This window comes from Mauremys reevesii, linkage group 5 (assembly GCF_016161935.1).
Source record: "Mauremys reevesii isolate NIE-2019 linkage group 5, ASM1616193v1, whole genome shotgun sequence".
Taxonomy (NCBI): domain Eukaryota; kingdom Metazoa; phylum Chordata; order Testudines; family Geoemydidae; genus Mauremys; species Mauremys reevesii.
This window is the reverse complement of record NC_052627.1, coordinates 13,998,505-14,016,679: the sequence shown is the minus strand read 5'-3', so window position 1 is coordinate 14,016,679 and position 18,175 is coordinate 13,998,505. Positions and strand designations below refer to the sequence as shown.

At 40.3% G+C, this 18,175-nt stretch overlaps 1 protein-coding gene across 10 annotated transcripts in view; it reads left to right on the top strand.

The window, feature by feature from the left end:
• SLC4A4 (solute carrier family 4 member 4) overlaps positions 1 to 18,175 on the top strand; it is a 291,521-nt gene that overhangs the window by 90,241 nt on the left and 183,105 nt on the right. For 9 of the 10 annotated variants that reach the window (XM_039542307.1, XM_039542309.1, XM_039542305.1 and 6 more), the window contains exon 3: positions 1,621 to 1,800. In XM_039542307.1, coding sequence (XP_039398241.1) covers positions 1,621 to 1,800 — 180 coding nt within the window. Of the gene's footprint in view, positions 1 to 1,620; positions 1,801 to 18,175 lie in introns of those variants that run through there. The other variant, XM_039542310.1, reaches the window with a different exon arrangement.

Here is an 18,175-nt window from a genome sequence, read left to right as displayed (position 1 = left end):
CTATGTTGTGTGTGACTGTGAAGTGCAGATGGATTTATTCATGTTACAGCTTGGTTGCAAACTTGATAAAAGCTTGTAGTGCTGAGAGGCCTAAAGTTTTGGAGTCTTTGTTCACACTAATGGCAAAGCTGTGGTAGGCCATGTCTACATAGGGACACTCAGGAAAATAAAGGGCAAATTAACTAGAGGAGTGAAGTTAACATGCATTAGTTAAAGTGCATTAACCCATTGTGTGGGTGTTCTCAATTCAGAAGTAAAGTGGCTTAGTTTGCTGTAGTTTAATTTTTCTTGAAGAATTTCTCTTTCCCCAACAGAGATCCCATCTGAATTACTTAGGCTGCTGGGGTGAGGATTCTGGCTAAAATGCACACAAGTTGGATTTTCAAAGTTTGGGTTCCCACAGCAATTGCATCTCTTCCCACTTCTATCTAATCAGTATTTTTTTTCTTGCTGTATATGTGGGTTAACTGCCAAGATTTAAATGAATAAATATATGCAAGGCAACTGAGATAGTTGATGGCTAAGGGAAACAATAACTACGAATTTCTGAGCTTAAGGGAAAAGAACTGATCAAACTTTCAGGTAAATACACTTGTTCTCACATGTGAATAGGATCACCTCTTCAGATAAACATACTTCAGTCAATGGTCAAACAATTGTGTTTATCTGAAGCTCTGCAATGGTACATTGTAAAATGAGTGGATAAACCAAAGTTGTTCAAACATATCAAAGGCACTTGTCTTTATCAGGGACTGAATCCATAGCGGGTGTGTCTGAAATTTTTAAAAATAAAATGGTTGAGTTATCAGAGTACACAAGAAATGTCTGAATAATTTCCTAAAATGTAAAGAATCTCTTTATTCTAGGCTGGTGTTGGAGGGGCAAGGGACTTGGAAAATAAAGAATCAAGAACTTTTTATCCAACTCAAAAAATAGACAAGCAGAATTTTATCCTTTAAAAAAAAAAAAGGGGGGGGCATGGGGAGTGAACATCTTTGTATTTGAGAACAATTTGAGGCCAAATTCTAATTTGTTTTTTAAAGTTTTGGAAAGTATCGGATACTTAACAGACAGGAGCTTAAAAGAGAAGCTTCGTCCTCAACCATAACACTGCTGCTCTGATGCAGTAATACACATGTATCTTAGCGCTTTTTTTCCCCTCCAGATTTGGGCTATTACTTGGCATATTGGACACTGGTCCAGATATTCAACTGGTGTAAATCATCCTAGGTTGATTGACCAGATGAGTGTCCAGCCCAAAAAGTGTATTTGTTTAAAAACAAAACAAGTAGGTTCATGGGAAGAGTTCTTGAGGAGTGAGACTGCAGAAATACTGTGATTTTTTTAAAAAAGAAAAATAGCCACAAATATTGAATAGCCAGCAATGGGTCTACACTTGCATGTAGTGTCAGTTGTGATTTTTTTTTTAAAACTACTTGACCATAAAAGAAATAACAAACAAACCAAAAGGGGATTCAAAAGCTGCTAATTAATGTTTGAGTAAAGCAGCAAGTTGAGCCCCTGTTTAGGGATACTCATACAATGAAATGTGATATAAACTAGACTTGGTATTTCTGCAAATTGCATGTGATGAAAATTAATGCTCCTATTGTTCCATAGGCCATCACACTGTCTACATCGGGGTTCATGTGCCTAAGAGCTATAGGAGAAGGAGACGCCACAGAAGAAGACCTGGGCTAAAGGAGAAGAAGGAAAGAGAAAAAATCTCTGAGTACTACTCCGACAAATCAGATGTAGAAAATGCAGATGAGACGAGCAGCGGCATCCTTAAACCACTCAGTGAGTACTGTCACTTTCTGGCATTCCTTGTGATACTCTATTGATGTGCAGTGCTCTTGTCCTGAGCATTTAGAAGGAAACTGGATCCGTGAAACAACATCACCAGCATGTGTTTTGGGGTCAGCATGTGTTTTATCAGTTGCCAGGGAATTGTTGTTTGGAAGAGACACCACCCAGGCACCCCAGGTGAGCACTTCATCTTTGTTCACCGTCAGGTGTCATTGTTGGGTTAGACGTTGTCAGTGCAAATTGTCAAAACCAAGCTGATGTGTGTGAGGAGACAGCAAGCAATTTGAAATCTAATTACCCGTTCTGACTGATCCATTGCCACCCCTCCTCCTGCACACAGCATATCCACAGTTTCCCAGGGTACAAGGATAGTCACTTGCCCAGGGGGGTCAGCTAGAAATAGAGCTAGCAGTGGGATAACAGAAGAACCAAGTCCTGTCAGAGGCCGTAAGAAATGTTTTGACTCGGAATTGCAGAATTCTATACCATGGTGCCTGCCTGCTTTAGTAATTATCTGCTGTTTATCAGCTGCTTCCCTCCAACTATTTATTGAATTGTCTTAAGAATAAGAGTTTATAAAAAAAAAACAAAAGTTGGAATGAAAATGTAACCTTAGTCATATGACCTCAGTTGTATACTGATAGACTGGGCATCTGATTTGGGATATTCAGCTGGGTCTTGGAGTGTTAGAGATGAGACACCTGAATTGTCTAGTGGAGTACCTTCTCTCGAGTGCCTTTCTAGGGGACGCTCTGTGAAGCCTGATTCCCAGGCCCTGTAGTCGCCCGCCCAACTGGCTGTAGGTTCATTTTTCTGAAAAGTGGTTGCTTAAATAAGAGGCTGGGGAATTAGAGAGCAGGAAGAGAGAGACTGTGATAAACTATTGAAAATGGCGTCACACTGTAGAAGTTTGACGAAATGGGAAGAATATAAGGTGACAGTCTGCACTATGTCTGCCTGCTTTCTTCACCCTGCCTTCCCAACCTCTCCAGTCTCCGGAGCATTCCTAAATAGATTGAACCCCACCAGTCCTAGCACAAAAACCTTTTGGCTACTATTCTGCCATTGACACCTTCTACGATTTTAAAAACTGGCCCTTTATTTCTACTTTGTTTTCTGTCTCTGACTGTTCCTGAGCCATGATTACTTTGACTCTCAGACTATGACTACTTTAGTAGTCTCTTGTGCAGGACTTTGTCAGAGGCCTTTTGAACATCTAAGTATCTGGTTCTCCTTTACCTGCTATTTCATTAACACATTCGACTATGGCACCAATTTTTGGAGCAGACCAGTTGCTCTCCACAATAGCGGGGAGAGGCAGCTGAAATGAACCCTAGCGATAGGAATCCTCCACAATCAGATTCTCATGCCCACAGTATTCCATTCTGTTAAAGGTTCTCAGGGTAATTATTCCCCCCTTCCCCCCCTTCATGTTAAGAAGTGTTCAACTTAAGTTATGACCTTTAGGTAAGGATCAGTTGCAGTAGATGACTGAGAGTTTTAGAATTAAAGAGCTTAGGGATTTTGAATAGTAATTTTAAGGAGGTAAGTTAAGATAAAGCTGACATGAAGACTTTCGTTATTTAAAAAAAAAAAAGACAGTTGTCAGAGAGCAGGTGTCATAAGAGGCTGAAGTTGAGATCCAATATCTATCACACAGTAAGAGTAGGATAGAGTGGAGAGTTTTGATATGGATCACTGGAACAAAGGGGCGCTGCAGGTGGGTAGGTTGGAGTCTGAGAAGAAAGAAACTGGGAAATATAGAGCATCAGTGTTTCCTCTGAATGAGAGGAATGTTGGAAATAAGACAGTGGAACAGGAGGTATCTCTAAAAATTGCTAGAGTGCAGAGAGTGGGAATTAGTATACCAGGTCTGATTTTCATTTACAGTAACCCACCTTTACACTGCCAGATATATACAAAGGGGTGCCCTAGTATAGAAGAGAATCAGGCTGTGGACTGGCTTGCTTGACGCTTGTATGAAGTGAAGTGTCATCCGAAGAGGACAGAAATGCCTTATGCACCAAGGTGAAAATGAAAATGAAGTTACAAATCCACCATGCAGTTTGACACAGTTGAGCATAATAGTCTCTCTCTCTCAAAGAGGCCCAAGAATAGAATAGCAGGGGGTGATGCAGTTCACGGGATTAAGGGGCATTGGGACAGCAATACGGATGACACTTGCATAACACTGATTTGGATTGAGGCTGACTCTAACCGACTGTTATCCTTCACTGTAATAATACTAAAAATGTATTGTATTCACGCAATTTGGAAGAGATTGAGTGACTCAGACCTGGTGAATGTAATGTAGCAAATACTGGATTCATAGCGAAGATGATGATGGTCTGGGTGTACATGTAATAAGAGAATAAAACAAAAACGTTTTTCAGAAGCACTGTGGTCAATGCTCATGTATAATTTGATTGGGTAATGTTTGAGATGTGATGCGCTGGAGACTGAACTGAAGGATAAGTGAATCTTGTGTTGAAAATCTTCTTACAATGGAAACATTTAAAAATCACATTTTAAAATTAAAGAAATTCAAATAAATTCTTAACCTCATCTACTTGTAATAGAAGTGGGTTTTTTTTTTAAATCTGTTTTTACCGCTTGCATTTCTCTAGTTTTAGCCAATAAAATGAAATTGTCAGTGCAACTTAGGTAGGTAGTTTGTTTGTAGTCTGTTTCATGTTCAGGTTTCCAGGCACAAGCACAGTACTGCTTGAGTTTGTCACTATTTGTTAAATCATTTCCAAGAATTAATGGAAATATTTCATAGAATCATGTCTGAAAGCGACCTCAAGAGGTCATCTAGTCCAGTCTCCCGCAGACCTAATAGTGTCTCTTTTAAAATAATTTCCTGTCCCTGATGGGCAGGTATCAAATTCAGCTTTAAATATCCCCACTAAAGGTGATTCCATAACCTTCCTTGGCAAATCTGAAATCTTGTCAGTTGGAGTTTGTGTGCAAATCTGCATTGAATCACCAGGTCGGGTTGCTGTACCATGCTGATAAGCCCAGACAAAATATGTCAGTGGAGACCGGCAAGAGATTGAACAGGTCCATAAATGTAGACCTCTTTTAAGGGCACCTTGTTAATTTAGAACTGGTAGCATGGCACAGCTGGATTTGGGAACTGTATCTAATAATCTTTTTATCTGTGTCCAGTTTCTGCGAACAACTCAAAATTTTGTGTGCGACAGAAATGTACAGTCTTCAGTTCTTCCAGCCACAGGAGGATTGTGTAGAAAGGATTTTTGTTTATATTATAAATGATTTAGTGCTCATGAAAGAGCCAACCTGATATCTCTGGAGAGAGAGGCCCTCTTTCCACAGAACTGGTACAGAATGGGCCTGAATAGGGTAAATTTTCCCCAACACAATCTCATCAATGTGCCTCAGCTCTGCAGAGACTACTTTAGAGATGCGAAGGCAAATCAGTCTCCGTGCTGATGATTGCATCCCTAGCCTGTCTGCGCAGAATGTCGGTGAGGGTACTAATCGTGGTGTGGTTTCCTAGCCGCCCAAACCTAGCCCAAGAACACCTAACTTCCAAAAATGACTTTCGCTAGCTATTCGCCTGAACCTCGTTGATATGTATGACCTCAAAGCAAGAGATGCTACATATTAACGCAAGAACATAAGTTAAGTCTTTCTGAGCCATCCAGTCCCTGATATACACATTTTAACATTTTTTGGGGAAAATGTAACAGTTGTGTTAAACCGGCTTTCAACTTCCTCTTCCGCCTTCCCTCAAACATGCACGTGATAATTAGAATGAAGAAACAGCTTTACACTAAAACAACTGAGAAACTCTGAATTTAGATTTCTAAATTTAAGTGCTACTGAAGCACATAGCCATCAAAGGGAGAAGGGTAGAACGTTGAGACCACAGTTGGGAAATGCAAAACTGCAGGGTGGGAAGGTAAGTAATGTTGTAACACTAAGAGCAGAAACAACAAGGAGTCTGGTGGCACCTTGAAGACTAACAGATTTATTTGGGCATAAGCTTTCGGGGGTGAAAGGTGAGGTGTTTTTTACCCACGAAAGCTTATGCCCAAATAAATCTGTTAGTCTTCAAGGTGCCACCAGACTCCTTGTTGTTTTTGTGGAAACAGACAACATGGCTACCCCCTGATAAGAGCAGAAGTAATGTTGGGCAGAAATTTTAGGCTCTTCAGATCCATCAATCCAGGCTGACCCATTTAATGGAGAGAAGGAAGGAATCCTGAATAGGTGGTGGTAGAGAAGCTGATGGCTTTGTTGCCTGGAGCAAGCTTGACAATCGTCTTTCTGGATGCATAGAAATCTCAAGCCAAATTCTGCCCTCTGAAGTAATTAAGGCTGATTGTCTCTGCATGCAGCTGAGGGTAGAATGTGGCGAAGAACAAGATAAGGGTGGAATTGCTTGGGTGGAGTACTGATCCAGACCACCCCCCACTTCTCCACTCAAAGTGTTTGAAGACTTTCGTGGGAGGAGGTGCATCTCTGCTTATGCTTTCCTCCTTTCTTCTTAGTGGAGCCATAGTCTGATTGATTGTTCTGTGGTTTCAGTTGGGTCACCTTGATATTTGTTTGAGATGGAAAAGGCTGCTGAAATTCTTTCTCTGGCCCTGGGAGTAGGGAGTATGAATGAGCTACATGTAAAAGTCACAAGCCAAATTGCGATGACCATATGTGTCTCTTTATTTTGAGGCTCTGACATCATAGGCTTTCTGAACAGAAATGTTCTGAATGTGATATGTAAACTATAGATGAAGGGATTGACTTTAGCGACTGACAGCTTTGGCAGAAAGTAGAGTAGAAAGTTTAAAAGATTTTCTCAGTGATGAAAATTCTTATTTCTTGTTGTTTTGTCCCTCTGGTTGACATTATTTGAAAATAGTTTTACTATCCGTCTGGACTGATGGATGTGAATTTCATAGACACAATTTAAAGACATTTTCTTATGCAAAGGTCACTTGGGACTACCAGGTGTAGAGGGGCGTGAAATCCAGAAATATTCAGCACTTTGCAAAACATAGTAGAAAGTTTTGCTATCTCATAGTATAGAAGGATGGAGGTTAGTATTATTGCAAGCTATTCAAGATAGCGCATGGGATAATGAAACTCTGATCTCAGAAGAGCATTACTGCAATACAGAAAATAAGTGTAGAATGTTATGCAGATAAATATGTAGAGAAAAACTGGAACCTCTGTGTTCTTCAGGATGATTTTAAAGCAAGATGTTTATTTCTGTGGTCTTACCATGCCTAAATAATGAGAAATCAAGATAAAAAACCCTTAAATATATTTGGTATGTGTGGCAGGAACTAAATTCTCCTATTTTGATGCATATTGCTGGCTGTAAATGTCTTGTATCCCCCAGTACCAAGAAGGTAATGAGGGGAGCATGGCCTGTTTTTTTTGTATAAACAGTTTGAGCCTGATTCTGCATTGCTCTGCACTTTGTATGGTTGTACATTGACTCCCTACCGTTTTGATCTGGTAAGATTTTTATAGCCACTTCATGCTGTTACAAATGGCTATACAAAGCACAGGACATCAGAGCCGGAGTTCATTGTATGCACAGGGAAAGTGACAGGCAAATGGATTGTTGTTGCATCAATGTTCTCAAACTTTTCCCCTCCCTGAAACACAGATTTTCATGGACCATCTCTCCTTAATGCCCCCACATGGCAATTTTACACCTTGCTTATGAAACCCACAGCATGGTTAAATGAAAATATAATTTTGGAACAGTGTTCATGAAACAAGATGGAAATAAATTTGCTTTTAATGGTATGAGTCAGCTGGCTGGTTACATGTCCTCCTCCCATTATGTACACATGGTTTTTTTTCTTTTTTTCCCTTTCCGGATGTAGGACTTATATATATATAATTTTTTTTATGCATTTTCTGCTTAGGGACCAAGAAGGGATTTTCAGGGATCTCTTTGTTTCTTGTGTGGGCATGAGCTGAGTATATTGGTTTCAACCCAAAGGTCACTGAACCTAAAGTCTTGTTGTCACGTTATATGCTTTTCCCACTGCCTTTGTGTTAAAACCAAAGGCAGCATGAAAATGTTGGCACTCGTGCAGGGCACTCAGGTTCTGGCCTGTAAGGCTTCAAAGCTCTTTTTGACCCCAAGTTTGTGTTTTTAAATTGAGGGGGGCAAGAGAGGGTTCATGAAATTTTAACATGGTTTAATTTTGACTGCAAATCGGCCAATTTTTCTAAAACTGTAATGTGATGCCTTCTGCCCCATGCTTTGCTAATGGTTAATGCTGGTCATTTGCTGGTGCCCTATCACTCCCATTGCAGAAGATAATGAAGTGCAAGAACTGGCCCTGACTCAGCACCGTACCTGGTGCCTGACTTCAACTGTTTGACTCATCCCCCTGAAGTCGGTGGGGCTACTCATGCCTCTGCTTCTGTCAGATCAATTTCGAAGAAGTTTTTGTGATATGTAAATAGGTTCACTCCCTGCATATCTGCCACACTGTGAACTTTTACATAGAACAGTGAGCTATATTCAAGAGTTGGGGTGAATCCTGTTCCACTATAAATATCCAATATGCAGCATTATATTTTATTGGAATCCACTTACAAATCTGTGTGATTGCACACCTATCATCCTACTCCTGTTAGCTCTTGTTCTGATATTACACCTCTATTAAATGAGGTAACGAAATCTCAGCAGTAGACTTTTCAGAGGTGGGGAAATTGGGCACTCATCTCTATATGAGCACATCTCTACATGTAGATATGTGGTCACCAAGCAAACATGAATAAACTTGACTTTCAGTTTGATTCCCAGGGAGCATTCATAACCAAGTTTTTTTTTAACCCTACCAGATTAGATTGGCAGTTCATGAAAAATATAATAATCTTGCCCCCATTTTTCTCATGACATACCATAGGCAGTAGCACCTGGGCTTCTCTTGTCAACCCTCACAAATGTCCAAGAACTCTCTTTACAGTATGAAGAGAAACAAACACACACTCAGTGGCTTGCCAGAATTCCATACAAAAGCAGGCCTCAGCAAAGAGTCAAAAGGAGTTAGGTTTCACAATTGCTGAATATGTAAGAGTATCCCACAGAGCTCCAACTTTCATTCATTACATGAATTTCCTGTTACAAATGTGCTTAACATTATTGCATGCCTATCAGTGAAGTGAGGACAATATGACACACCTAGTTCGTGACTATCACATGCAACCTAGTTGTTAACTTGTGGCACCTTAGTCTGTCACACACACATCATTTGTTGCATTTTTCCCACCCTCTCCCCCACCCTTATTTGCATGTAACAAGCCAAACAATGCTCCCTTACAGCTTTCTGTAGAAACTCTCATTCTCAAAGCTGGTAGATCTGATTTGACAGTGTGTCCAAAAGAATAGAGCACAATTTTGGCCAGTGATTACAAGAGCTCATTTTTGGAAAATCATCTATGTCGAACGATAACTAATTGTGATCAAATTCATCATTCAGTTTTGCAGTTAGGACTGTCATCTTCCAGTACTGATATAAACGTGCTTTGGAAAACGTTAGTCCCAATTAAGATGATATTCTGTGTACAGTTGCATGAGGGCTAACCTTAGAAGTGAAAATGTTCTTTACCAATTGACGGAAGGTACTCTAATCCCAATTTACTTGTAAATCTAGCCTCAGCTATTGACTGAATCAAAGGGGGTACAGATATGGCTCTGACAATGGGAGGGGTTTCCAGAAGACCTAGTGGTAGATAAAGGAGCATATGAAATGAGATACATTGACTTTTTGTCAAGCTCCTCTTTCTTTCTTTTATTAAAAGAAAAACAAAACTCTCGACCCTTCAGATGTGGGTTAGGTGGAGCATTTTGTTGAGAGAGTAAACATAAAATAAACATGCCATTTCAGAAAAGTGCCGTGTGACGTTTGTGCTGTGTTTAGATAGAGTGCAGCTTTCAAAATGAAGTTGTTGATTAGGTCTGGATGGACAGATGAGTGGCTTAAATTTGAACACTGTACATATGGGTTGTTTTCATTTTTGGAAAAAGGTACTTCTTTTTACCTGAACCCAGTTCAGCTTCTGGTAATATTTGGATCAGCATTCTGTCTGTGTAGCCATTGTTACCTTCGGTAATGACAGCAAAGGGTCATTCGAGGGCTGGGTTAATGTGCAGCTTTTAACATTTCTGATTGAAAATGCAGCTTTCCCTTTAAAATAAATTCTAATTTACTACCATAATCAGATTATACAGAACTCCAGAGAATCTTGCTTTCATGAACCCTGCTATAAGTTTTGGTGTGGATGTTAATGCTAGCCAGTTATACCTGCCTCTAGACGATGCTCAGTAAAACACACACATTTCACATGGGAAGGGAGAGTGTGATAAATACATGGAATAGTGATCCTGGAACATCTCTCAGCACCACTTTTGAAAGCTGGTTAATCTGCACTTGGTTTATCCATAACTCCGGAGAGCGAAAAGATTTTTGTGGTAAGGAGTCTTATAGCATGACTCCACCATGCTGATTTGTAAAGTGAAGGGCTGTTGTCCTCTTTAATCCAAATAAAATAGTTTGCTCATTGATCCTGGCTAATGTGATCCTTTGGTATTTAACTCTCATTGCTTGCTACTTTGACATGGGAGCTCTGGCTCCTGCTTCTGGAAGTGGGTGGTTATTCTGTGAGAACGTATCATTATCATCCTTGGTCATCTTGACCATGTGCTTTGTTTTTGTTTAACAAAGAAATTGTTTGCTAGTCTCAAGGTTTTAAAAGACACTTTTTCCACCTTGTGTAAGTCTCTAAATAATTATAGACACCAAAGAAATGTAGGACTGGAAGGGACCTCAGGAGGTCAGCTAGTCCAGTCCCCTGCACTTCTGGCTGGCTAAGTATTATCTGGACCAGGGGTCTGCAACCCGCGGCTCTGGAGCCGCATGCGGCTCTTCAGCCTCCTTGTTGTGGCTCCCTTCGGCCTTGACAAAAGAAAAAAAAAAAAGAAAAAAAAAAAGAATAACGGTTATTTATTAATTTAATTTTTATTTATATATTTTATTTTTGTTTATTTTGTTGCACAGTTATCTTGGAGTTCGAGGTGATACTTTAACATCGAATTTTTAAAAAGTTTTTATAATTTGTCAATTAAAATATGCGTCACATCCATGTCTATAGCCCTTGCCTTTACCTGCAGGTGGCTTCTTGAGTGTGCGACCCCCCGGTAAGCTAACCATGAATACATCCCAAAAAAGAAAAATCTCAGAAGAAAATAGAGAGTTTAATTCTGCATGGACAGATTCCTTTGCCTTCACTGCCAACGACGCTGGCTTACCTGTGTGCTTGATATGTGGCGAGAAATTAGCAAACAACAAAAAATGTAACGTTGAAAGACATTTTCAAAACAAGCACTCAGCATTTTCTGAAAAGTACCCAACTGAAGATGGGCGAAAGAGAGCGATTTCGGAACTACTACGGAAAGTTGAGCAGAGCAAACATACTTTCAAGAAGTGGATCAACTCTCCAAACTCAACTACAGCTGCTAGTTTTGTGGCAGCTCATGAGATCGTAAGGAGGGGGAAGCCATTCACAGACGGAGAATACATGAAAGAATCGTTCATAAAAATATCAGAGCATCTATTCTCCGAATTCAAAAACAAACAGGAAATTATTCAGAAAATTAAAGAAATGCCTCTCTCTGCAAAGACCGTCAAGGACAGGACCATTAAAATGGCAACAAACATCACCAGTAAGCAAATTGATGACATCAATTCAGCTCAAGCATATTCAATTGCCTGTGATGAGTCAAGTGATGTAAACGATATTGAGCAGACAGCACTGTTATGCAGATATGTGAACTCTGATGGGCCGCAGGAAGAACTGATTGAACTCATACCGTTAAAGGGCCAAACGCGGGGACAGGACATTTGTGAGACTGTTTTGAGTTGTCTAAAAGCCAAAGGAATAAACACCACTCACCTGGTGTCAGTGTCTACTGATGGTGCACCCAGTATGAGAGGAGCACAGAAGGGCTTTGTGAATTTACTTCAAAAGTCGCTGGATCGAGAGCTGATGACGTTTCACTGCATCTTGCACCAAGAAGCACTGTGCGCTCAAACATTCCCCCCTGAATGTGTGGAAGTGATGAACCTCGTTATTAAGATAGTGAACAAAATAATTGCAAACGGGTTAAACCTCCGACAGTTTTGTTCATGGTTAGATGAAGTCGAGAGCGCATATTTGGATCTCCTGCTGCACAACAGAGTTCGGTGGCTGTCAAGGGGAGACGTGCTGAAACGCTTCGCTGCTTGTCTGGAACATGTGAAAACCTTCTTGGAAAGCAAAGGCCTCAACTATCCCGAACTGGGAGACCTCGATTGGCTGGAAAAGTTTTATTTCATGGTGGATATGACAAGTCACTTAAACACGCTGAATAAAAATCTCCAGGGAAAGGGAAGCACGGCCCTGCAGTTGCTGGAGGATGTTCTGGCGTTTGAGCGCAAGATGACAGTGTTTGCCAGAGATGCACAGAGAGGTACGCTCTCTCACTTCCCCTCCCTGAGAGAGCTCAAAGAAGAGAACAATCACATAAATTGTGATTATTTACACCGTGCAATTATGGCAATGCAAGCTGCATTTGGAGAAAGATTCAGCGAGTTCAGAAAGGAAAAAAAACACTCTGTCCTTCCCTGTCACACTGCTGGACATCGACCCATCCCTGCTGAACATATCCGCATTCACAGGGATAAGTCAGCCCGATCTTGAAATTGAACTGGCCGACATAGCGGATAAAGACTTATGGGTGTCCAAGTTCAAAAGCCTGACAGCGGATCTCGAAGAAGTCACCCGTCAGAAGGCCACTCTTGCTAAAGAGCACAAATGGAATGATATTGAAAACCTCCCCAAACCCGACAAACTTGTTTTTGAAACATGGAGTGCCATTCCCGACACGTATATGAACATGAAAAAGTATGCATTTGGAGTCCTGTCCATCTTTGGCTCAACATACTTATGTGAGCAAGTTTTCTCGAGCATAAACTTCATAAAGTCCAAATATCGCTCCCGCCTCACAAATGAGAGCCTACAGTCCTGTGTGAAGATCAAAGTCACATCTTACAGCCCCGACATAGGGAAGCTCAGCATCAAGCTTCAGAAACAGAAGTCACATTAAACAGGTGAGAACACTAGCATTTAATAGGCTATTATTATTCAGAAAAAAACATTTATTTCAGACCCGGAGCTGATGTAGTTTTTTATTGTATGTTCAGGTGCTTCGGCTGATTGCTGGCCGAGAAAGAAACCCGAAGAGGATGAGAGCACACTGAAATGGACTTGTCAAAAAATGTTCCTCATTTTATGTTTACTTTTTTAAAACTGCTAAGCTGCAACTATATTTTTTTATATTAAAGTGGGCTACGTTTTATTTTAATTTTACACAAATACGGGAAGGACTCAAAAAGGCCTGCATAGTTCAGTGTTTAATTTATTTCAAAGTAGGCCTACACATGCACACTGCACTTCTGTTTGTTGTATTCTGTTGTTGTAACAGGTAAAATTAAAAAAAGATTAAAACTTTTAAAAGTTTATAAGCAGTGTTATGTTTTGCGGCTCCAGACTATTTTTCTTTAGTGGAAGAGGGGGCAAAATGGCTCTTTTGATCGTAAAGGTTGCCAACCCCTGATCTGGACCATCGCTGGCAGGTGTTTGTTTAACCTGTTCTGTTCTTAAAAATCTCCAATGATGGAGATACCACAACCTCCCTAAGAAATTTGATCCAGTGCTTAACTATCCTTACAGTTAGGAAGTTTGTCATAATGTCTAAGCTAAAACTCCCTTGCTGTAATTTAAGCCCATTACTACTTGTCCTGTCCTCGGTGGTCAAGGAAACCAATTTATCTCACTCCCCTTTAAAACAACCTTATATGCACTTGTTTTTATATTTCCCCCCTCGGTCTTCTCTTCTCCAGACTAACCAAACCCATTATTTTCAATCTTTCCTAAGGGGTCATGTTTTTTAGATCTTTAATCATTTGTGTTGCTCTCCTCTGGACTTTCTTCATTTTGTCCCAAAGTGTGGTGCCCCGCACTAGACACAGTACTCCAGGTGAGGCCTCATCAGTGCTGAGTAGAGTGGAACAATTGCGTACAATATTCCTGCTAATACATCCCAGGATGAAGTTGACTTTTTTGGCAACAGTATTACATTGTTGACTGTTATTTAGTTTGTGATCCACCATAACCCCCAGTCATTCCCCATTTTGCATTTGTGCAGCTGGTTATTCCTTCCTAAGTGTAGTATTTTGCATATGTCCTTTTTGAATTTCATCCCATCTATTTCAGGCCATTTCTCCAGCTCCAAGTGTGGTATCATCTGGAAACTTTTTATGAATGTCTTCTCTGACATTTATGAAAATCATTTATGAAGAAATAGACTAGAACTGGACGCAGGGCAGATCCCTGTAGGACCCCACTTGATATGCCCTTCCAGCTTGATTGTGAAGCATTGGTGACAACTTTCCAAATCCAACCATTTTACAACCAGTTGTGCCACCCACCTTATAGTAGGTTCATCTAGCCTATACTTTTTCTAGATTATGAGAAGACCATATCAAAAACCTTACTAAAGTTGAGGTATTTCATATCTACTGCTTCCCCCCACGTCTGCAAGGCTTGTTATCTTGTCAAAGAAGGCTATTAGATTTTTTGACATGATTTGTTCTTGACAATCCATGTTGACTGTTACTTCTGTAATTTAAAAATTTTTTTTTTTTTTTTTTTGGTACTAACAAATTGTTTGCTCCGTTATCTTTCTGGGTACCAAAATTTAAGCTTGACTAATTTATAATTCCCTGGGTTGTCCTTATTCTCCTGTTTAGGTAGGTGCTATATTTACCCTTTCCAAGTCCTCTGGAAATGTGGAGACTCGTGCTCTCTGGATACATAAATCATTTGAAAGTTGGGGGGAATTTATTTTTTAACTTGTGTAACATGTATTATTTAAAAATCATACTAGATTGACAGCCCTAGATTATGCATTAACATTTGTACATACGTATGTACCTCTGTATACTCCCTTGTACTCTCTCTTTTTGTCAATGTACCTTGCCCTCTGATCTGGAAGAGATCACCTATAGGGTTAAAATACTGGTTTAGTCTCTGTGATCTTGATTCTGCAAAGCACTCCAGCATATGCTTAAGTCCCACTGAAGTCTATGAATCTTAAGATCGCATTTAAAGTTAAGCACGTACGTTAGTGCTTTGTTGAGTTGAGGCTTAAGCTAACTTGCTGCTTTATTTTTGAGACTCGCAGCAAAGGTTCCAGCAAAGGTTCACTTTATGCTTTAGTTTCTGTTGGACATCTCATTTTTGGTTCCTTTTGCTCAGCCTTGCTTTTTGTAAACAGTCTCCTGACCTTAAGTAGGCTGTGAAATATTTCACTTAGTAAATACATAACTTAAACGAAGGACTGAAATATGCAAGTCTGGCTCAAAATAAATGTAAAGTATAAAAAATAGAGAAATGTATTAAGGTCGAAGACCATAGGAATGGCCATGCTGGGTTAGACCAATGGTCCATCAGGCCCAGTATCCTGTCTTGCGACAGTGTCTAATGCCAGATGTTTCAAAGGGAGTGAACAGAACAAGCTAATCATCAAGTGATCCATCCTCTGTGTTGTCCAGTTCCAGCATCTGGCAGTCAGAGGCTTAAGAATACCCAGAGCATGGGGTTGCATCCTTGACCAGCTTGGCTAATAGCTATTGATGGACCTACCCTCCAACATCCACTGGCAATGAGTTCTGCGGGGTTGACTGTGTGTCTCCTTTTGTTTGTTTTAAACCTGCTGCCTATTAATTTCATTGGGTGACCCCTGTTCTTGTGGTATGTGAAGGAGTAAACACTTCCTTATTCACTTTCTCCACCCAACTTAGTTGGCTTTTTTTGAAGCTGAACAATCCCAGCCTTTTTAATCTCTCCTCGTACGAAAGTTGTTCCATACCCTTGATCATTTTTGTTGCCCTTCTCTGCACCTTTTCCATTTCTGATATCTTTTTTGAGATGAGGCAACCAGAACTGTATGCAATATTCAAGGTATAGGCGAACTATGGATTTATATAGTGGCATTATGATATTTACTGTCTTATTAGCTGTCCATTTCCTAACGGTTCCCAACAGTCTGTTAGCTTTTTGACTTCCTCTGTATATTGAGCTCATGGTTTCAGAGAACTGTCCAGAATGACTCCCAAGATCTTTCTTGTGTGGTAACAGCTAATTTAGACTCCATTATTTTGTATGTGTAATATGTGTTTTATGTTTTCCAATGTGCATTACTTTGCATTTATCAACATTTAATTTCATCTGCCATTTAGTTGCCCAGTCAGCTAAGTTTTGTCGATCCCTTTGTAACTCTTTACAGTCTGCTTTGGATTTAACTATTTTGAGTAGTTTTGTATCACCTGCACCCTTTGCCACCTTACTGTTTACCCCTTTTCCCAGATCATTTATAAATATGTTGAACAGCATAGGTTTCAGTACACATCCCTGGGAACACCACTATTTATTGCTCTCCATTCTGAAAACTGACCATTTATTCCTACACTTTGTTTCCTATCTTTCAACCAGATACTAATCCAGGAGAGGACCTTCCCTCTTATCCCATGACAGCTTACTTTACTTAAGGGCCTTTGGTGAGGGACCTTGTCAAAGATTTTCTGAAAATCTAAGTATGCTATATCCACTGGATCATCCTTGTCCACATGCTTGTTGACCCTCTCAAAGAATTGTAATAGACTGGTGAGGCATTTACCTTTACAAAAATCACATTGACTCTTCCCCAACAAATCGTGTTCATCTACGTAGCTGATAATTCTGTTCTTTACTCTAGTTTCAACCAATTTGCTGGGTACTAACATTAGGCATACTGGCCTGTAATTGCTGGGATTGCCTCTTGAGCCCATTTCCATCACTAATCAAAAATGGGTGGCACCCTAGCTCTATTGTAGCCAATACTATCATGCAAGCTTAAGATCCAGTGAGTTACTTACTAAGGAAATCCTAGGCAAACAATAAGCAGTGAATCACTGTTCATGAACTTAATTATAAACTTTTTTTTTAAGGTGAGCTGGTGGCCCACACAGGAAGCCTTGGCAGGCCACATTTCACCCGCAGGCTACCTATTGAATATCTTGAGGAAGCTCTGTTTATAGATCCTACACCATGTATATAAATACCTACTCACTCACCTGAACTTGTGTAGATTGTTTCTCACTAAAAGAGGAAAATGAAGCTGAGAGAATCTCCTTGAGCACACGTGGAAGTCAACAGTGCAATGAAATTTAGTATTTATTTCAGAGAGTCACTCTAAAGTAAAAGGAGAACCTCTGCAACTGCATAGGTGCATCTTTCTCTAAAATAAAGAGGTTGTCTAAAGCTGCTTAGAGGCAGGTTAAGGGGTAAAGTGCTGGTGAGGTGGTCAGAGGTGCATGGTGAATACAGATGTATCACATGGACATCACTATGACGTGGATAAAGCCATTGTGTATCATATGACGTAATATGAAGTAGATATTATGTAATGGAATGAGAATTCTTTAATTTTATTTACTGCAAATCTCACTAGGCAGACTCAGACTTACTGCTTTTTGGCTCTGGATATGTTACCCTACACAGTAGAGATGTTCTCTTCAGGGTTTGATTGATTTGTCTAAGGCAGGACCCCACCCTGCAGTTATACCACAATTTTCATAAGAGGGGGGAGGGATGGCTCAGTGGTTTGAGCATTGGCCTGCTAAACCCAGGGTTGTGAGTTCAATCCTTGAGGGGGCCATTTAACGATTGGCAGGGATGTGGACCATCAGGGACAGTACTTGGTCCTGCTAGTGAAGGCAGGGGACTGGACTCAATGACCTTCCAGTTCTATGAGATAGGTATATCTCCACCCACTGCCTTTTCCGTGGTAGATGTCATAATTCCATGTCAAAGAATCAGTTAAGAGCTATGGAAAACAGGACGGTCAGGATATTCTCTTGCCCTATTGAAACTGAGGGGCTGAGAAGCTTGAGCTTTCATTTGAGAGATGAGGCGAGTGAGACAATCTCTTTTATTGGACCAACTTCTGTTGAGGAGAGAGACAAGCTCTTGAGCTTATACAGAGTTGTTCTTGAGGTCTCAGTGGAAGCTTGAAAGCTCATCTCTCTCACCAGCAGAAGTTGGTCCAATAAAAGATATTACCTCACCCATCTTGTGTCTCTCATACCCTGGGACTCTCACAGCTACAACACTGAGCCTGCCTTTGGCATTGTTGTTTCAAGAGCCTGACCTTTACATATGTGTAAAGACATGGCTTAAAGGAGAGAACCAGAGGAAAAAGTGAGGGAGTAGGATGAGCAGACTGTGA